We start from the raw sequence: 21,216 nt of genomic DNA, 5'->3' as shown, positions 1-21,216 counted from the left end.
TTTTGTAATTGCTATGATATCCCAATCCCATGTTCCTAACCATGCCCTGAGTTCATCTGCCTTCCCTGTTAGGCCTCTTGCATTGAAATAAATGCAGTTTATTAGTCCTACCTTGTCCCTGCCTGCCTTGACTGTTTGACTTACTTCTGTTCTCAACTGTACCAGTCTCGGATTGATCTCTTTCCTCACTATTTCCCTGGGTCCCACCCCCCACCTTACTAATTTAAATCCTCCCAAGCAGTTCTAGCAAATTGTCCTGCCAGTATATTAGTCCCCTTCCAATTTAGGTGCAATCTGTCCTTGTACAGATCACTTCTACCCCAAAAATGTGAATCCTTCTCCCATACACCAGCTCCTCAGCCATGCATTCATCTGCTCTATCCTTGTATTCCTTCCCTCACTAGCTCGTAGCACTGGGAGTAATCCAGATATTACTACCCTTGAGGACCTCCTTTTTAAATTTCTGCCTAACTCTGTAATCTCTCTTCAGAATCTCAACCTTTTCCCTTCCTATATCGTTGGTTCCAATGTGGACAATGACCTCTTGCTGGCCCCTCTCCCCCGTGAGAACATTCTGCACCCTCTCTGAGACATCCTTGATCCTGGCACCAGGGAAACAACACACCATTCTGCTTTTTCTCTGCTGGCCACAGAAACGTCTGTCTGTACCTTGGACTACAGAATCCCCTAACACAATTGATCTCTTGGGAGCCGACGTACTCCTTGTTGCATTAGAGCCAGTCTCAATACCAGAAACTTGGCTGTTCGTGCTACGTTCCCCTGAGAATCCATCACCCCGTACATTTTCCAAAACAGCATACCTGTTTGAAAAGGGTATATCCACAAAAGACTCCTGCACTAGCTGCCTACCTCTCTTACCCTTCCTGGAGTTAACCCATCTACGTGACTGTATCTGAGACTTTCCCCCCCTTCCTATAACTGCCATCCATCACATACTGTTGCTGTTGCAAATTCCTCATCGCTTCTATCTGTCTCTCCAACCGATCCACTCGATCTGATAAGATTCACATCCAACAGCATTTATGGCAGATATAATCTGCAGTAACCCTTAAACTCTCTTTAAACTCCCACATCTGTAAAGAAGTACATATCACTGCAAAGGCTATTTTTGCTCCTTCACAATCTACAGACCCAGAAAATATCACCGTCGTAATCCTCTACAAAACACTGCACCAGGTTAAATTTATAGCTATGACTTGTATTTTAAGTTTGATAAAGAGACTTATCTCCAAAACTGTATAATCAAGAAAGAACCCACTGTACAGCCTCTCTCTCAGACAGACCTAAAACAACAATTAACTTCTCTGATTCTATGTTGTGAACTTTGCCCAAACCGGTTCCTCCAAGATTAGTTGTGAAATTCACTGTTTGTTAATTTTCTCAGATGCACTACGATGTCCAGCGACGCATGAATTCAAAAACAGCAAAGGCAGTGACTGCAGGTTCTCTCTCTCTCTCTCCCTCTCTCTCTCTCTCTCCCACACTGTCCTCACCGTGTTCTTCTCCCTTTTAAAACTGCTGCTGTTTTGACTTTTCTTTCCAAAGTTCCAAAACAATGCAACAGCATATAACACAGTAATTGCTGCTTCTGGAATTCGAGGAAATCACCTCCAACACCTAAAATACCTCAAAAAAAAAAAGGAGCAGCTCTTACAGCCAGAAATGTTTCCTGTTCTCCATCTTGGATTACCCAGAGTCCTTCTCTTAGAGGTGTACAGCACGGAAACAGACCCTTCAGTCCAACTCATCCATGCCGACCAGATATCCTAACGTAATCTACTCCCACTTGCCAGCACCCGGCCCATATCCAAACCCTTCCTATTCATATACCCATCCAGATGCCTTTTAAATGTTGCAATTGTACCAGCCTCCACCACTTCCTCTGGCAATTCATTCCATACATGTACCACACACTGTATGAAAAGTTGCCCCTTAGGTCTCTTTTATAACTCTCCCCTCTCACCCTAAATCTATGCCGTTAGTTCTGGACTCCCCACCCCAGGGAAAAGACTTTGTCTGTTTATCCTATCCAAGCCTCTAATGATCTTATAAACCTCTATAAGGTCACCCTTCAGCCTCCGACGCTCCAGGGAAAACAGCCCCAGCCTGTATGTAAACATTGTTTTGACTGTCTGTATTCATTAGAGTTTAGAAAACTGAGAGGGGATCTGATTGAAAAGTATAGAATTCTAACATGGCATTTATTGCCTATCTCTAATTGCCCAGTGGGTAGTTAAGAGTCAACCAGATTGCTGTGGGTCTGGAGTTGCATGTAGACCAGTCCAGGTAAGGATGGCAGTTTTGTTCCCTAAAGGCCATTAATGAACCTGATGGGCTTTTCCCAACAATCAACAATGGATTCATGGTCATTATTAGACTCTTACTTCCATCTGCTGTGGTGGAATTAGAATCCGGGTCCCTGGAACATTACCTAGGTCTCTGGATTAACAGTCGAGCAATAATACCATTAACCATTGCCTCCACAAACAATGATAACTGCTTAAATGTTAAAGGCATCAAGGTATGTGGACAGGGATCAGGAGTATGGCATAAAATAGAGCATCAGCCATGATCAAATTGAATAGTGGAGTAGGCTGTAAGGGCCGAATGGCCTACCCCTGCTCCTCGTCTCTGTGTTCCAATTCTGTTGCTTTATATAAAGGTATGTCCTTGACTTGGTACCAGATTTAAACTGGAAAAGAAATCAATACCACAGGAATCCCTTGATTTTTGTGTCCATTGCAATCGGGCCAAGGTCAGTGCTTTGCAGGAGACTGCAGGACCTGGAACAATGACGTGCATTTGTCAGGTGCTCCTAACATAACAAGGCACTTAAGGATAACAATCAAAATATAATTACAAAGCGAAATGAAGGAGATATTAGAGAGAAGATTTCAAAGAGTGTAGCTTTAAAAAGGGTAGGAAATAAAGAGGACGTTGGAGGAAGATGTAAGGAAGAATGATCCAAATTGATTAGCAATTGATTCCAAGACTAGTTTATAAATCACTGCTCTGTGAGAAGGCTGGCGTATGGAGAGTTGCAGGAAGACTGAAGGAAAGACTTGCATTTTTGTTGCAACATTTATTATCTCGGAACTTCCCAAAGCATTTTACAGCTAATGAAATACTTCCATAGTGTAGTTCGCGTCTGCTGGTGTTCGGAAATGTGAAAGCCAATTTCAATAGATGGCAAATAGGAATTACCGAGGATAAACAATCACAAGGACATCAGGGAGAACATCCTGGCAATTCTTCAAACCAGCTATATGAAATCTTTTACAGACCAGAGAAGATGGACAGAGCCACTATTAAAAGTCTCATCTGAAAAACAGCACCTGCACAACAGTGCACCACAAAGTACTCCACTGAAATGTCAGCCTAGATTTTGTGTTCAAGTCTCTGGAATGGCACTTGAACCCACAGGCCTTTGGCTCAGGGATGTGAGTGTTAACGACTTAAAAGGATTGAGTGTAACCAATAAATGTTTTTGTACATTTACACTCATTATTTTGGACAGTAACCAATTGTCACATACATGCCACTTTAACCTGTTGTAATCTTTTCTTGTCTAGTTTATCAGACGTCATAGGTCACCACCACTTACCTTGGATGAGGCCTTGGAAGAGGTGCAGCAGGAAATGAAGCAATATCACTGTTAATGATGACTAACAAGACTGAGAAATAAATACTGCAATGTTAGTAATGGAGAGAAAGAGCAACTCCTGCAACTGGCACTCCTATCAATGTCACCTGTAAATTATTTAATATTCTAATGCTCACTTATGCACACAGCTTTTCAAACTGATTCTGTGCATTTACGAGTGGTTTAATTCTGCAATTAACATACCACATTGGCACTTGTTGCAGGAAAGCAGGTATGGATGAGAAATATAAATAATCTTTTTGTACAAATGGACCCTATTATCCCTTGTTAACTCCAACATTGATTAGAATCCGCTGAAGTTTCAGTATTTTTCTATCAGCAATATTTATATGCTAAATGTAGCTTCTCTACAAAATTGTTTCATGTTGTAATGAATTGGTTACTTAAAATTTATATTGGATGTCTCAAAGTGTTTCACAACCATTTAATTCCTTTGAAATGAAGCCACCTTTGTGAATGTGGTACCCAATTTTACACAAGATCCCATACCCCCCCCCAAATGACATAACTAACCAACTTATTTCTTTGTGATACTGGTTGAATGAGGAACTTCAGGTAGGAGATCCCACTGTTCATATCAATCATATGCACTCACCTGAACAGGCATCCAGGGCCTCAGGTTTGAAATTTTGTCTGACATTTATATTGCTGTGTAGAGCAATCCTTCAGTATTATATGTGTTAATCTGGGTGATATGTAGACTGGGGCTACAAACCACATTCATCTTACTTAGGAGAGAGCACCACTGTTTGAACTAAGCTTACATTTGAAGTTCTACATCCAATTTCCTATTTTGTCAATCGGAGTCCTGAATTTGTGAAGTTAGCAGCAACATCACTGGATACCTATAAAGCTGAGTATTTTTAAATAAAACTTCCTTGTTTGAAATTCCTCTTCATATCAGGCCATTTTACATTCTGAGTAACAATAAATGCTAAAAATTGTTTTGCTTCTTGAACTAATGATGCCTGGAGAGATCAAAAATGTTTAAATAGAAATTTGGACATCCAGTAAATAGTTGAATGAACGATGGAAAAATTCACATTTTAAAACATTTACTATAACAGACAGACAAAAAGCACTATTGACCAAACATACTTCATGCTGGCAACTTGTGGTTAACTACAGAATGGAATGTTCATAACCGATACAGTACACTTCACAGGTTTACACTGGCTTGTAGAGTTGTCACTTAAATTTTCTTTTCCTCTCTGGAAACAGTCCAAAATGATTTATTACTCCAGAGAGTTTACTTTGGAACTCTCCTTTCTCAAGCTGTTAACCTCTAACCCCAGAACTGTTAATCATGATGAGAGGATTACTGGAGATCGTCCCTCTAGGCACACAAAAGAATTTGGCTTTGTCATTCTGAGCACAGACTTCCACTTGCATTTCGGGGATCCCATACTTTTCCAGCGTGCTGGAGACTCCCAGTCAATTAACTAATAGCACAGAGGTTATTGCTGTTGTCTCCAAGTCTACCTTGTACTTTCTCCCAGTAAAACAATGTTTAATTTCTTGTAATCAAACCACTCAGGCTTGCAGGTTGGCTTCAAAGCAGGTTTTTACCATAAAGACATAATCACAAACCAGAACAATCTTTTAAACCTCATTATTGTAACAGACATCTTGCTACAGGTCTAACAGAAACTATGTTTGCAAATGATATTACTGAATCTGTGAAAATGTCCCAGTACCACAAGGCAATTCAATAGCAAAGAAGTGTGGATATTTGAAATATGAAATAAAAGGAAAGGAGAATACTGGTTATATTCAGCTGGCCGCATTTGCACCTATGGAGAAAGAAACAGAGTTGATGTTTCAGAGCAGTGATGTTTTGTCAAAACTGGAAAACATTGGATGTGGAACAGGTTGTAAGAAATTATTGAGGCATGGAAAGGGAAGAGGGGAGGAAAATGTCTGTGATAAAATGATTAAGATAGGAGTAATGATGGTACAAGGCCACAGGAGAGTGGAAACCATCCCAACAAAATGGGTTTGCTGTGATATCAACTCTCACCACCCCAGGCTGGTAAAAATGAACCCACTTCTCTCTTCAGCTACCAGACCTGAGTGTTTCTAGCATTTTCTGTTTTTAGAATTTAATATTTCAATGTAAACTTTCTCTGGTAAACCACTTACCATATTAATCTACAACATCGCAAGGGTGGAAATGTTGCAGACGATAATGTGCTTTCATTCACAGGATGTGGGCCTTGCTGGCTGGGCCAACATTTAGTGCCTGTCCATAGTTGCCCTTGAGATTGAGGTGATGAGCTGCCTTCTTGAACCGCTGCAATCTATTTGCTGTAGGTAGAACCACAATGCTGATAGGGAAGGAATTCCCGGATTTTGATCCAGGAACAGTGATATATTTCAAACAGGATTGAGTGGGTTGGAGGGGAACTTGCAAGTTGTGGTGTTCCCATGTAACTGCTGCCCTTGTCCTTCTAGGTGGAAGTGACTGTGGGTTTAGAAGGTGCTGTTTAAAAAAGGCTTTGGTACACTGCTATTGAGTGTTGATGGCAGAATGAGAGAATGTCTTTAGATGTGTTACCAGTCAAGTGAGCTGCCAACTGGAGGAAGAATGCCTTATCTTCTGCCTTGGTACCCTTCAACCACACGGCATCAACATCGACTTCACAAGTCTCCTCCCACCTCATCCCAGATCCAGCCCTCCAACTCAGCACCACCCTGTTGATCTGTCCTACAGGCCCATCTTCCTTCCCAACTATCTGCTCCACCTTCCCCACCAACCTATCACAATTAACCCCCACCTGCATCCACCTGTCGTTTTCCCACCTACCTCCCCCACCCCCACCCCTCTATCTCTCATCCTGTTTCCCCTCCACATTCCTGATGAAGAGCTTATGCCTGAAATATCGACTCTCCTGTCCCTTGGCTGCTGCCTGACCTTTCCAGTGCCACCCTTTCCAACTCTAAGTCCTTACTTTCTCATTGGTATCAAGCTTCTTCAGTGTTGGGGCTGCATGTATCCAGGGAAATTGGTGGTCTTCCGTCACGCTCTGATTTATGCTTTGTCAATAGTAGGCAGATCTTAGGCCTGAGTTGAGTTGGAGTTGAGTTACTCACTGCTGGATTCCTAGCCTCTAACCTGTTCTTGTAGCCACACTTTGTATTGTTGCTCCCCTGTCTGGCTATTCTTGAGATTCTCTTCCCTGTCGGTTCATCTGTCTGTCAGTTTGTTTGCCTGGCTTTTCCATCTCTCATTCTCTCTTGCTGTCTCTTTCCCGTTCTCCTCAAGTCCTTGAGGCTTCCCTCCTGTCTGTCTGCTCGACTGGACTTCCTTACTCCCCTCTGCTTTGTTTCTGAGACTATTCCTGCAGTCATTTAATCCTAACTTTGAGAAACTATTTTGGCTAAATTCAGAGATTTCTCTTTGAGAGTCTATAAAGGTTTAAATTTGTTGTTGCTAAACATTAGTTTTGGTGCTTTTGCTAAGCTGGAGAAACACAGCATTAGAAATATTTGCAGGAAAATATATCTTGTATCATATTTTATTAAGCATTTATTTACAGCCCAGTGCAGAACAGCTAGTACCATTTCATTTCAAAGGAAATTAGTCATCCAAACTTGATTTTAAATGATTGCATTGTCTCATGCTTTTTCCATTGCAGTTAGTTTCTTAGATCTTTTATCATGTGGTGCATTGCTTATCAAGTTCCTACTTCACTACTAAAGTAGATATCTACATTAGAACATAAAATAGAAACAATTAATTTTAGTTTCTAACCCTTTGCTGTACCACCATGTCATAAAGAGGCACGAACAGGCTCAGTCATACAAAGTAGGATTTGTTCTACACAAGCTTTTTGAAATAGCTAACATTTATACATTTTCAGATTATAAAGTGCACTCCTGAAGTGCATTACCTTTAACAAATCCAAACATTTCTGCTTGGTTCAAAAGAGATGTCACAGCAGACATTGGAAGGTTGTTTCCCTTGACTGGGAAATCTGGACACAGAGGCACATTCTCTAAATAATGGACCAATCATTACGGATTGAAATGAAGAGAAATTTCTTCACTCAGAGGATTGTGAATGTTTGGAACTCTCACATCCAAAAGGCTGTGAATGTTCCATTAACTAATATATTTGAGGCAAAGATTTTTGGTCCCTCAGGGAATCAAGGAACATGATGATTGAGCAGGAAACTGGAGTTGAGCCACCGTGGTCATAAAAGAGGCTGGAACAGGCTCAATAATCAGTTCCACCTATTTTTATATCTGCACTCCGAACTCCTGTCAAATTCATGGGAGATCCCGAGAGGTTGCATTACAACTTTCTCTCTCCAACCACTCCCCTTCAATCAGACAACTTTTAATCCCAGCCTGAGTATTTTAATAACTAATAAATAAAAACATTGAATGAAATCAAGTTTATTTTAAACCTCTCATAGCTTTTCTCCCAGGTTGCTCTCTGTGACCAGGGATTTATACAATATGCAAACGAATTTTCAAAATTTTCTTCCATGCACATCACATTATTAAATATTCATTTTTTTTTCAATCAAACATGAAGTAATTCACGGCACGGTGGCTCAATGGTTAGCACTGCTGCCTCACAGCACCAGGGACCCAGGTTCGAATCCAGCCTCAGGCGACTGACTGTGTGGAGTTTGTACATTCTCCCTGTGTCTGCATGAATTTCCTCTGAGTACTCCAGTTTCCTCCCATAATCCAAAGATGTGCAAGTTAGGTGAATTGGCCATGCTAAATTGTCCATAGTGTTCAGGGATGTGTAGGTTGGGTGCATTAGTCAGGATAAATATAGAGTAATCGGGTAGCAGAATGGATCTGGGTGGACTTGTTGGGCCAAATGGCCTGTTTCCATGCTGTAGGGATTCTGTGTTAGTAGTCACATCAGCTGCTTTCCCTCCCAACACAGTACTGTGGAGCAGCTAGTCCAATCTAGTCAATTCGCAGCAATGAGTGACTAAACCTGGACTTAGTAAGTGTAAACTAAGCAAGGTAATAATAATCTAGGATTCTCCAACTAAATGTTACCAGTGACCAATTGGAAAGTGAATGTGCTGGCTGGCTGGCTGGGTGAGGAAGAGATAGACTTGTCTGTGAGTCTGCTTTGGGACCATGCTGTTCCAGTGTATGGGTAAATGGAAGATGAAGTTTGAAAAGGCTGAAGAATATAAACCACACTATGAGCCCAATTACCGGTGGATGACTACTGTCTTGACTACCTCACTGACCCCACCCACAACTGCAAGATCCTATTTCAGCAGGACTTGGAGGCTGGTAGTGGCCGCTGTGGAGAATTTTTAAAACACTAATTGGGACAGAAGGGATATTATAAACCTTCAAGTTAAGGTGTAAAAGACAGCACTGGAAAAAAAAACTTCAAAAAGAAGCAAATTCCTAGAATTAGCAATGTGATCATTACATTGGCCAGGATACCAGGGAGAATGGTCCAACTCTTCCTGACACGTGAGAGGGCAGGCAGCTTTTTACTTTGACAGCTTATGCAAAAGACAGGATTTTCCTCAGTATTGCAATCTGACAATCTAAATGTTGTGCTCAAGTCACTGGAATGAGACCCGAACCTACGTTTTTTTGATGCAGAGGCTAGAGTGCTGCCAAAGACACATGGCTACCACTGGTACCATGCACTGGTTTCTCTTGAATTGATTCCTTTCATGTCAGGCATGACAGTTTGCCAGAGGAATTATTAAGCCTTACCAGACTATAATCGTACAGAACCATAGCCAGGCGTTTGAGCTAGTGCTGGGGAATGATTGCACAGTACCAATTAAATCATCACATAGCACCACTGTAAGTGTTTGCATTGTAGGAAAAGTACTGTTAAAGGGCAGACATTTGCAATTTTTGATCTGATCACTTTCTTTTCAATATCAACAGTGATAATGCATTACTTTAAACTGCACAATGCCAGGGATGTTGTGAAATCAGCCACCCCCAGAGCTGGATAGAGGGGCTTAGTAAATGTTTGCTCCCGGAAGTTGTGTAGCTGTGTTAGTTTCCTGTCAGACACACTGTAAAATGAGATTATTCCAGCCTCAAAGTCCACATAGACTCCCACTCTTGTGGGCATTTGAGCAGTTAGTTTAGTGGCATTGTTATCGTGCAAGGCTGCAAGGCTCCCTGGCTCTGAGTATAGACACCATGACTCTTTGTTCTGTCCCAGTGAGCATTCTTTCCCTTTGCCTTTCCGACTCAAGCTCTCATAACACATTCCAACGTCCCACCGACGGCGATCTCCTCCGATCTCCACTTCCCAGTAGCAGCGACCATAGCTCAATCTCTCGGTACATAGAATCTGCCACCAATAGTTAAACCTTTTTGGGCTATCAGAGTAAGGTTGCTGGCGTTTTGATCCTGATACAGATCGGTTACTGTCTGACAGAATGAGGTGAGGAAATGCTGTGTGAGGATCTAGAGTTGGTGTCTGTCCATCTATAAATGAAAGGAGTAGCTTGAATCAATCCCAGCCAGTCAGTCCTGGGAAAGTGAACTGTCTGAAAAATCTTAGCGTTATTAGCACAAATGCTGATTAGAAATATTACATTGACAAAGGAAGAGGTCATTCAATGCCAGTGTGTATACTGTAATCTGATATAATATGTCCAAACTAGGCATCGGGGAGATGTTTTGGGGCAACAACAACAATAAAATTTTCTTCCATCACCACGATTTGTACTCGCATAATCCCTTACTCCAATATTATCATTAAGAAACAAGATTAACTCTGGTTCAATAAGGAATAGAGTCGAGAGTGTGGTGCTGGAAAAACACAGCAGGTCACGCAGCATCTGAGGAGCAGGAGGATCCGTGTTTTGAGTATAAGCCCTTCATCAGGAATTGTTGAAGGGCTTATGCCTGATACGTCGATTCCCCTGCTCCTCAGATGCTGCCTAACCTGCTGTGCTTTTCCAGCACCACACTCTCGACTCTGATCTCCAGCATCTGCAGTCCTCACTTTCTGCTCAATGAGGAATAGACACATCCAGATCAGCATTGTTCGTAACTAAAAATGACCTGCCAACCTGATAAAGCTACAGGACTAAATAGTAGAAGTATAAACAACCCCACGAAATCCATAACAAGGCTCTGCAAGTCTTACCCCATCAAACTGGAAATTGGCATTAATTACCTTTCCTTCAGAAGGTCAAACATTTGGATTTTCGCTGATAATTAGTTGTGCAGTATTCAATTCCATTCACAATTTCTCATAATAAAAGTCTATGCTCATATGAAACAAGACTTTCCTGAAGAAGTGCTCATGCCCGAAACGTCGATTCTCCTGTTCCTTGGATGCTGCCTGACCTGCTGCGCTTTTCCAGCAACACATTTTTCCAGCGGCACGGTGGCACAGTGGTTAGCACTGCTGCCTTACAGCGCTAGAGACCCGGGTTCAATTCCCGACTCAGGCGACTGACTGTGTGGAGTTTGCACATTCTCCCCGTGTCGGCGTGGGTTTCCTCCGGGTGCTCCGGTTTCCTCCCACAGTCCAAAGATGTGCAGGTGAGGTGAATTGGCCATGCTAAATTGCCCGTAGTGTTAGGTAAGGGGTAAATGTAGGGGTATGGGTGGGTTGCGCTTCAGCGGGGCGTGTGGACTTGTTGGGCCGAAGGGCCTGTTTCCACACTGTAAGTAATCTAATCTAATCTAATTTTCAGCTCTGATCTCCAGCATCTGCAGTCCTCATTTTCTCCTAGAAGACTTTGACACTATTCAGGATAACTGGAAAACAATATGCATGTCATTGCAAGTGCTATGAAAATCTCCCATACCTAATCAGCTCCTCCTGACATTTCCAACAAAACTCAAGCTGGTCACTATCCAAGACACTGCAGCTTACTGAGTTTCTTGAACATTTTCTGCTTTAATCCCAGGAGTTACCACTGGCCAAAAACTGAACTGAACCAGTCATAATTACTGTGACTACAAGAATGGAGACTAGGAGTTATGCAGTGAGCAATTCACCTCCTGACTTCCAAAGCCTTTTCACAATTTACAAGGCATAAGTAAGGAGAGTGATGGAATGCACATTACTTGCCTGGATGAGTGAAGTTCCAACAATACCCAAGAGTATCCAACATCAACTAAGACAAAGCAGTCCACTTGACTGGCACCTCATTTACCAGCTTAAACATTTATTCCCTGCACAAATATAACAGTTTCATCAATGTGGAACACTACAAGTTGTCCTACAACAACTTCCAAGTACAGTTTTTAGCTTTACGAAAAACGTGAGCAGTAGAACATGGGAATGCTACTACCTTCAAATTCTCCACTCCACATCATCTTGACTAAGACTATGTCACTGATTCTTCGTGCAAGGGTCAAAATCCTGGAACTTACTGCCTCACAGGACTTAAATAACATCATCACAGAGTAGAAAGTTAAAAATCACCCAACACCAAGTTATAGTCCAACAGGTTTATTTGGAAGCACTAGATTTCAGGTGATGAAGGAACAGCGCTCCGAAAGCTAGTGCTTCCAAATATACCTGTTGGGACTATAACGTGGTGTTGTGTGATTTTTAACTTTGTACACCCCAGTCTAACACTGGCATCTCCAAATCATGACATAGATGACAACAGTTCAATAATGCAGCTCAAAGACAATTAGTGATCAACAATAAGTACTGGCTTTGTGACTAATGCCAACATCCCATGATAATGAAACCTTCCTTATCCTGGCATCATAGAATTCCTACTTTGCTATCTACATTTGGGCAAGAAGTTTCTTTGAGTGGGATTTCTATCAGGTATCAATTTTTAGTAACTGCTGGGTTTTTTTCAATATTCCCTCTTAATATTTTAAACTTATAAATTCCCAATTTCTCTTTCAATTTCTGATTTCTGTAATCATTTGGAATAAACTATTTTTTCAATGTTTCCCCTGAAAATTCTTGTTCTTCTCTCAACTCTTCGTTCTTCTGCTGTAAGTGGTGGGTTATGCTGCAGCTGCTGTATTTGTTTGTTTAAGGTCTTTTAGAACTTCCATTGGACCATGTTGGAGTGACACACCCATAATACCGTGGAAACCATACAATCCTTAATACAGGAACTGGCACAAAAGACTGAAACCCTGGCATACTTTAATCACAGGAGTGAGTATTAAGCAATTAATATTGTTGGAATTCCATCCAATGAGTGGGAAATTAAATATTGCTTTAGACCCCTGGCTTGAGCAATAATTGGCCGAGAAAGCTGTGTCATTTGACTATGACAAGGTAAGTTTTACACAATAGCCATTTGGTCTTCGTCCAATCAGCATAATCTGCTCCTTGATCCCCACATATTTCATTAAATACTCTGTACATATCTAGGGATCCATTCTGGATCATGAACCTCTTAAATCTCTGTTGAATAAAGCCCTAACCACCATCCACATCCTCCCCAATCCCCATCAATTTTTCATTAATTCCTGAGGAAGGTGGAAGCATCACTGGCCTCTTTATCAAAGTGTGTCGCTGTGTCTATAGATACTTACACATACTGACCAGGAAGTTCCTGCCCAGGGCTGGTTGGGGCGCTGTTATATACTGCTGCTGGACCCATCCTGACAGCCTTTCCACAACAGATACATTAATGTCTGCGTTGGGAATCTGTGCTATGAAGGGCTCAGATGCATCCTTCATTCTAAAGCAGAAAGAAAATAACTTGTTTGTCACAATGTCAAAACATCACAAAACACATTATAACCAATTTTTAAAAAGGTTCTGGGAAACATGGCTGCCAATATGTGCACAGTAAGCTCCTGCAAACTGCTTCACAATGACAACTAGATCATCTGCTATTCTGGTGTTGAATGAAAGGTCATCATACTGAAACATTAACTCTGGTTCTGTCTCCTGAGATTCTGCTGAACTTGCTGAGCATTCACTGTGTTTTGTGTTTATGTTTCAACACTTCCTCAGCACTACACTGAGTGTCATCCTGGATTATGTACTTAATTCTCTGAAGTTACTCTTAAACCCACTTAAACCTTCTGTCTCAGATAAAAGGGAGCTATACGCTTAGCCACAGGTGACAAGTAAACCAGACAGATCAGATTGCAACTGATAATAGTTATATTGTGTCTTTAATGTAATAAAAACCCAGGATGCTTCACCAGGGCACTATGACATAAGATATGACATTTAACACCTGAAGGTAATATTAGGGCAGGTCATCAAAAAGCTAGGTCAAAGAGGTAGTGTTTGAGGAGTGTTTTAAAAACATAGAAACTAGGAGCAGAAATGGGTCATTCAGCCATTCAAGCCTATTCCACCATTCAATATGTTTATGACTGATCATCCAACTCAGTACCCTATTCCCACTTTCTCTACATATCATTTGATTCCTTTATCCATAAGAAAATATCCAACTCCTTGAAAACATTCAATTTTTTGGCCTCATTTGCTTTCCGTGGCAAGCTCACCACTCAAGACTGTGAACCTTGGTTCTGGACTCCCTGGTTATCAAGAACATCCATCCTGCATTTATCTTGTCTAGCCCTGTTAGAATTTTTTATAAGTTTCTGTGAGATTCCCCTCTTATTTCAACTAAACTCCAGTTAATATAATGCTAACTGATTCCGTTTCTCACTGTACGTTAATCCTGCCATCCCAGGAATTGGTCTGGTAAACCTTCTTGACTCCCTCCATTGCCAGAGCATTATGTCTCAGATAAGAAACTCAAAACTGCACACAATTCGCCAGGTGTGGTCTCACCAAGGCCATGTACAATTGCAGCATGGCATCCCTGCTCCTATATTCGAATCCTCTCACTATGAAGGAAAAGTACCATTTGCCATTTGCCTTCTTCACCACCTGCTGCTCCTGCATGTTTACCTTCAGCAAAGGTTCTATGAGGTCACCCAGCTCTCATCGTATCTACCCCTTTCCCAATTTCCCAATTTGTTTCCATTTTGATAATCACAATCTGTGTTTTTGCTACCAAAGTGGATTGCCTCACATTTAGGCACATTATGCTTCATTTGCCCACTCACTCAACTTGTCCAAATCACACTGAAGGGATTTCTGCATCTTTGTCACAGCTCACTCTCCCACCCAGCTTTGTGTTGTCTGCACATATTTATCCCTCATCTAAACCATGAATATATACTGTGAATAGCTGGGTCCAAGCACTGATCCCTGCAGTACACCACTAATCATTGCCTGTCACTTGGAAGATAATCTGTTTATTGTTACTCATTGTTTCCTGGAGGAAAGATTGAGGGAGAACCTTAGGGAAGGATTCTAGAGCTGAAAGTTTTGGCAGTTGCATGTATGCATATGCTCAAGAGACCAGAAATAAAGGAGATCAAATACCTCCACAAACTTGCTGGAGATTGCAGGAATAGGGAACGGTGAGGCAATGGAGGGATTGAGAATTTAAAAATTGGGCATTTTAAGCTGTCGAGCATGGGAATGAAGGATGAATGGAATTTGGTGCAAGTGCAGCAGAGTTTTGGATGTTGCACATTTATAAAGGGTGGACTTAGGGAGGCCATGGAGAAATAAGGAAGGCATTAATGAGCAGCAGTGGTTTCAGCAGAACAGAAGTGAACTTGAGCAATGTTACAAAGGTAAAAATAAGCAGCGTTAGTGATATATTCAAAGTTTGTGAGAAGATTTGTAGCTCGAGTGCTCGTTGTTGTGTTTCTGTTCACCGAGCTGGGAATTTGTGTTGCAGACGTTTCGTCCCCTGTCTAGGTGACATCCTCAGTGCTTGGGAGCCTCCTGTGAAGCGCTTCTGTGTTGTTTCTTCTGGCATTTATAGTGGTTTGAATCTGCCGCTTCCGGTTGTCAGTTCCAGCTGTCCGCTGCAGTGGCCGGTATATTGGGTCCCGGTCGATGTGTTTGTTGATAGAATCTGTGGATGAGTGCCATGCCTCTAGGAATTCCCTGGCTGTTCTCTGTTTGGCTTGTCCTATAATAGCAGTGTTGTCCCAGTCGAACTCATGTTGCTTGTCATCTGTGTGTGTGGCTACTAAGGATAGCTGGTCGTGTCGTTTCGTGGCTAGTTGTGTTCATGGACGCGGATCGTTAGCTGTCTTCCTGTTTGTCCTATGTAGCGTTTTGTGCAGTCCTTGCATGGGATTTTGTACACTACATTGGTTTTGCTCATGCTGGGTATCAGGTCCTTCGTCTTGGTGAGTTGTTGTCTGAGAGTGGCTGTTGGTTTGTGTGCTGTTATGAGTCCTAGTGGTCGTAATAGTCTGGCTGTCAGTTCAGAAATGTTCTTGATGTATGGTAACGTGGCTAGTCCTTTGGGTTGTGGCATGTCCTCATTCTGTTGTCTTTCCCTTAGGCATCTGTTGATGAAATTGCGGGGGTACCGTTTTTGGCGAATACATTGTATAGGTGTTCTTCTTCCTCTTTTTGCAGTTCAGGTGTGCTGCAGTGTGTTGTGGCCCTTTTGAACAGTGTCTTGATGCAACTTCTTTTGTGTGTGTTGGGGTGGTTGCTTTCGTAGTTCAGGACTTTGCAATCATTAAAAACACAGAAATAGAAAACACACACCGGATCATCAACGCCACACTCACAGGAATCCGATTCACTAGAGAGGAAGAAAAGGACAACCAACTCCCATTCCTAGACGTGATGGTACAGAGAACACCGAACGGAGAATTCACACAAAGGTACACAGGAAAGCCACACACACAGACCAAGTCCTGAAATACAAAAGCAACCACCCCAACACACACAAAAAAAGTAGCATCAAGACACTGTTCAAAAGGGCCACAACACACTGCAGCACACCTGAACTGCAAAAAGAGGAAGAGGAACACCTACACAAGGTATTCGCCAAAAACGGATACCCGCGCAATTTCATCAACAGATGCCTAAGGGAAAGACAACGGAATGAGGTCATGCCACAACCCAAAGGACTAGCCATGTAGCCAAACATCAAGAACATTTCTGAACTGACTGCCAGACTACTATGACCACTAGGACTCATAACAGCACACAAACCAACAGCCACTCTCAGACAACAATTCACCAGAACGAAGGACCCGATACCCAGCATGAGCAAAACCAACGTAGTGTACAAAATCCCATGCAAGGACTGCACAAAATACTACATAGGACAAACAGGAAGACAGCTAACGATCCGTATCCATGAACACCAACTAGCCGCGAAACGACACGACCAGCTATCCTTAGTAGCCACACACTCAGGTGACAAGCAACATGAGTTCGACTGGGACAACACTACTATTATAGGACAAGCAAAACAGAGAACAGCCAGGGAATTCCTAGAGGCATGGCACTCATCCACAGATTCTATCAACAAACACATCGACCTGGACCCAATATACCGGCCACTTGCAGCGGACAGCTGGAACTGACAACCAGAAGCGGCAGATTCAAACCACTATAAATGCCGGAGGAAACAACACAGAAGCGCTTCACAGGAGGCTCCCAAGCACTGAGGATGTCACCTAGACAGGGGACGAAATGTCTGTAACACAAATTCCCAGCTCAGCGAACAGAGCCACAAAAGTTAGTGGTATATGGTTGAAAGCCCACTTTGGGGTCAAATAAAATACCATGGTTGAAAACGCTCTGGTTCAGCCTCAGGCAGTTTCCAGAAACAGGGATGGAGTCTGCGCCTAAGGAATAAAGTTTGTGGCAATAACTTCAGTTTTCCAAATATTAATTAGACAAGATTTATACTCATCCATCTGCTTATCCCTGACAATTTCAAGACAGTGAAGGATCTGGAGAGTTGCTGGTCAGATAGAGCTTAGTTTCATCATTGTATATGTAGAAGCCGTGCTATGTATTTGGGTGCTGTCACCAAGGTGTAGCACATCAATGAGAAATAGAGGATGACCAAGAGTAGAACCTTAGAAGACAATTTGGGTGTAGGAGCAGTGAAAAGAAAAGGCCAGAGATGCCAACTTTTAGAATATGATCAGATTGAAAAGACTGGAACTGAGCAAATGCAGTCAGTCATAGAGGTCTTACAGCATGGAAACAGGCCCTTTCATCCACTCTGTCCATGCTGACTGCTTTTCACAATTAATCTAGTCCCATTGCATACATTTGATCCATATCCCTCCATAGCTATCCCATCCATGTATCTGTCCAAATATTTCTTAAATTGCAAAATTGTACTCACTTCTACCACTCCCTCTAATAGCCCGTTCCAGACACTCATCACCCTCAGCGTGAACAAACTGCCCCTCCTCACCCTTTGTACCTCTCACCTCTCACCTTAAACCTATGCCTTCAAGCTTTAGACTTCCCTAGATAGCATATCTACGCCTCTCATGATTTTGTAGACCTCTATAAGGTCATTCCTCAATCTCCTATGGTCCAGGAAAAAAAGTGCCAGCCTATCCAGCTGTCCCTCATAAGTCAAACTTTCCATTCTCGGTAGCATCCTAATAAATCTTTTCTGCACTCTTTCTAGTTTAATAGACCCTTTCTGTAGTAGGGCAACCAGAACTGCACACACTACTCCAAATGTGGCCTCACCAACATCTTCTACAGCTGCAACAGCATGTCCCAACTCCGATCTCAGTGCTCTAACCAATGAAAGCTAGCACGCCAAAAGCCTTCTTCACCACCTTGTCTACCTATGACTCTGCTTTCAAGGAGCTATGAGCCTGTATCCCTAGATCTCTTTGTTCTTTAACACTCCCCAGGGCCCTACCATCGACTGTGTAAGCCCTGCCCTGGTTTGACACACCAAAATGCAACACCTCACATTTATCTAAAAGAAACTCCACTTACCCAGCTTCCTCTTCGGAAGGCTTTTCCCTCCCAGCTGGAGCAGTGCAGGTGGATAATAGTGACATCAACTGTGTCAAAGGCTGCAGTTTGTGAGGTGTCAGGAGGGTCAAGTTACCTTTGCTATCGTCACATAGGAGGTTATTTGTAGATTTGGTAAGGGCGGGAAAGTTTTTAAGAGGGAAGGATGAGACTGTTGTTGAGACTACTACTCAAGAGGTCAACAGCAACAATTGCTTCAATAGGCCATTTGGAAGATGCCAGGAGACACAAAGAGAAGCCACAGACTTATGGAAGAATGATTCAATCCTGGATCAGCAGCAGGAAAAACAAGGAGTAGGAATCGTTAGGGAAGGGATTTGGGAAAAAAAGAGTATCTCAGGGGAGGAATGAAAGCAGGAGTAATGAGAGAAGAGAAGAGTCAAGGAGGAATTGAGAGAAAAGAAGTGAAAAGACTAAGGAGAATAATTGAGTGGAACTGGTACCAGTGATCTCAGGTTGCAGCAGCCACCAAAGTGCACACAAGTGGACAGAGGGAAACCACAAGTTACATCAGCGTGAACATAAATTAGAATACACAGAGCACAGACTGACATTCATCAACAGCACGCTGCAAGTGTACGTTAGTTTGAATGAGGACAGTATTGGGTACAATTTTGACCCTCCCTATTTAGAGCAAAAAAACAACCAAACTCACTCATAAATAAACAAATATTGAAAGGTACTAAACTACAAACCTCAGAAATGAATTAAAATATGGCTGACAAAAGGAATTATTGGAGAACTGAGTAAATATATGACTCTTACCGGTCTGCCATGGAATTGAGACCCTGGAATGAAACACTCATTGTAAATAACATCATCAAAATTAACTTTAGTATATAAAATAACATGTTCAATCATTCAAATATTGCTTGTTCCAAATTTTTCACTATATATTTTATTAATTTCTTTTATTTAAAAAGATAGAACTTTGTGGTTCTGAAGAAAATGGAGCCCGGGTGTCTCTGACCTCCCTTTAAAGTTCTCACACTTTCCTGTAATTTCTGCAGATTTGAAAGAAGTGTCAGACAATTAGTGCTATAACTGCAGAGATCCTTCAGCATGATCTGGACAGGTTGGCTGAGTAGGCAAATCAATGGCAGGTGCAGTATAATTTGGATAAATGTGAGGTTATTCACCTTTGGAAGCAAAAACAAAAAGGCAGATTCCCACCTGAATGGCTGTACATTAGGAGAGGGGAGTGTGCAGTGGGGCCTGGGTGTCCTTGTGCACCAGTCACTGAAGGTAAGCATGCAGGGGCAGCAGGTGGTAAAGATGGCAAATGGTATGTTGGCCTTCATTGCCCGAGGTTTCGAGTACAGGAGCAGAGGTGTGTTCTTGTGAGGCCGCACCTAGAATATTGTGTGCAGTTTTGGTCTCCTTTTCTGAGGAAGGATGCTCTTACTCTCTCTCGAGTGCCGTGGAGGTTTACCAGGCTGATCCCGGGGATGACGGAACTGAAGTATGGGGAGAGATCGACTGACTAGGTTAGGATTGTTTTCACTGGAGTTCAGATGAATGAGGGGGATCTCATAGAGACTTATAAAATTCTAACAGGATTAGACAGGGTCGATACAGGGAGGATATTCTCGATGGTGGGTGTGTCCAGAACCAGAAGTCACAGTCTGAGGATTTAGGGTGGACCATTTAGGGCAGAGATGAGGAGACATTTCTTCACCCAAAGAGTGGTGAGCCTGTGGAATGTGTTACCTCAGGAAGTAGTTGTTGCCAAAACAATGAATATATTCAAAAGGTGGCTAGATATAACACTTGGGGTGAATGGAGTCAAAGATATGGGAGAAAAGCAGGATTAGGCTATTGAATTGGATCAGCCATGATCATGATGAATGGTGGAGTAGGCTCGATGGGCCAAATGGCTTTCTCCTGCTCCTATCTTTTATGTTTCTATACCTATCTCTTTTCACTGGGTTACAACCTGAATTTAGCCATTTACTCCCCTTCTCGTTGCAGGTTGCATTGGGGATTTAGCCCTTACTCCACGGCTTCACCAATTTCTCAGTGGTAAAATTCCAGGTGCTGAAAACATCATTTTTTAAGAAGCTATCTCAAATTACCCCCCTTTCTATATTCTCATAGTTAATCAGACTTTGCTTGCTCGCACGGATTTCTAATTCCTTTTTGAACATTAATGATTGAACCTGTTGGCAATGGGAATTATCGAAAATCCACAATGAGCCATAAACATTTCTGTCCATTTCAGAGAAACAATTGGTTATATAGCTTCAGGGAAACCATTCCACAACCATGGGACAATACAAGGAGATGGCCTTCATGCACTACAAGAACTGGTATGGAGATTTAACCCACATTGTTAGCATGAATCTGCACTGGACGTTCGACATCTAGCCAACAGAACTAACCAACTTCGACAGTTCAGATCTAAAAGTAAATGCAACTCATCACAATGCAGCGTGTTATTAAAAACTCACCACCGTTCCTTTCACCAGTTAGCTTAAATGCATATCTTCTGTTTAACTAATCTCTTGCGGATGGAAATTTCATTTTTTAATTATGTCAAAATCATCCATAATTTTGAAGATGTCTGTTCTTAAGAGCTGAAAAATGTGTTGCTGGAAAAGTACAGCAGGCCAGGCAGCATCCAAGGAGCAAGAGAATCGACGTTTCGGGCATAAGCCCTTCTTCAGGAATGAAGGGCTTATGCCCGAAACGTCGATTCTCCTGCTCCTTGGATGCTGCCTGACCTGCTGCACTTTTCCAGCAACACATTTTTCAGCTC

General features: G+C 42.2%; 2 protein-coding genes across 5 annotated transcripts in view; one reads left to right on the top strand and one right to left on the bottom strand.

The window, feature by feature from the left end:
- cunh19orf44 (chromosome unknown C19orf44 homolog) overlaps nucleotides 1–10,369 on the top strand; it is a 55,789-nt gene extending 45,420 nt beyond the window's left edge. For all 4 annotated transcript variants that reach the window (XM_087976191.1, XM_043720789.2, XM_087976192.1 and 1 more), the window contains one exon: nucleotides 3,594–10,369. In XM_087976191.1, coding sequence (XP_087832317.1) covers nucleotides 3,594–3,680 — 87 coding nt within the window. In that variant the 3' untranslated portion in view covers nucleotides 3,681–10,369. The remainder of the gene's footprint in view (nucleotides 1–3,593) is intronic.
- The window catches only part of LOC122565075 (E3 ubiquitin/ISG15 ligase TRIM25-like), a 29,965-nt gene continuing 18,339 nt past the window's right edge, over nucleotides 9,591–21,216 (bottom strand). Inside the window, exons 4-6 of the mRNA XM_043720708.2 lie at nucleotides 19,224–19,246; nucleotides 13,181–13,329; nucleotides 9,591–10,135 (exon numbers count right to left, since the gene is read on the bottom strand). Of these exons, the coding sequence (XP_043576643.1) occupies nucleotides 9,591–10,135; nucleotides 13,181–13,329; nucleotides 19,224–19,246 (717 nt within the window). The remainder of the gene's footprint in view (nucleotides 10,136–13,180; nucleotides 13,330–19,223; nucleotides 19,247–21,216) is intronic.

The sequence above is a fragment of the Chiloscyllium plagiosum genome, unplaced genomic scaffold (genome assembly GCF_037043375.1).
Source record: "Chiloscyllium plagiosum isolate Xiang-an unplaced genomic scaffold, Cpla_swu_hap1 HiC_scaffold_28, whole genome shotgun sequence".
In the NCBI taxonomy this organism is placed as follows: Eukaryota; Metazoa; Chordata; class Chondrichthyes; order Orectolobiformes; family Hemiscylliidae; genus Chiloscyllium; species Chiloscyllium plagiosum.
Note: the sequence above shows the minus strand (reverse complement) of the source record. Positions and strands in the feature narration are given on the sequence as shown.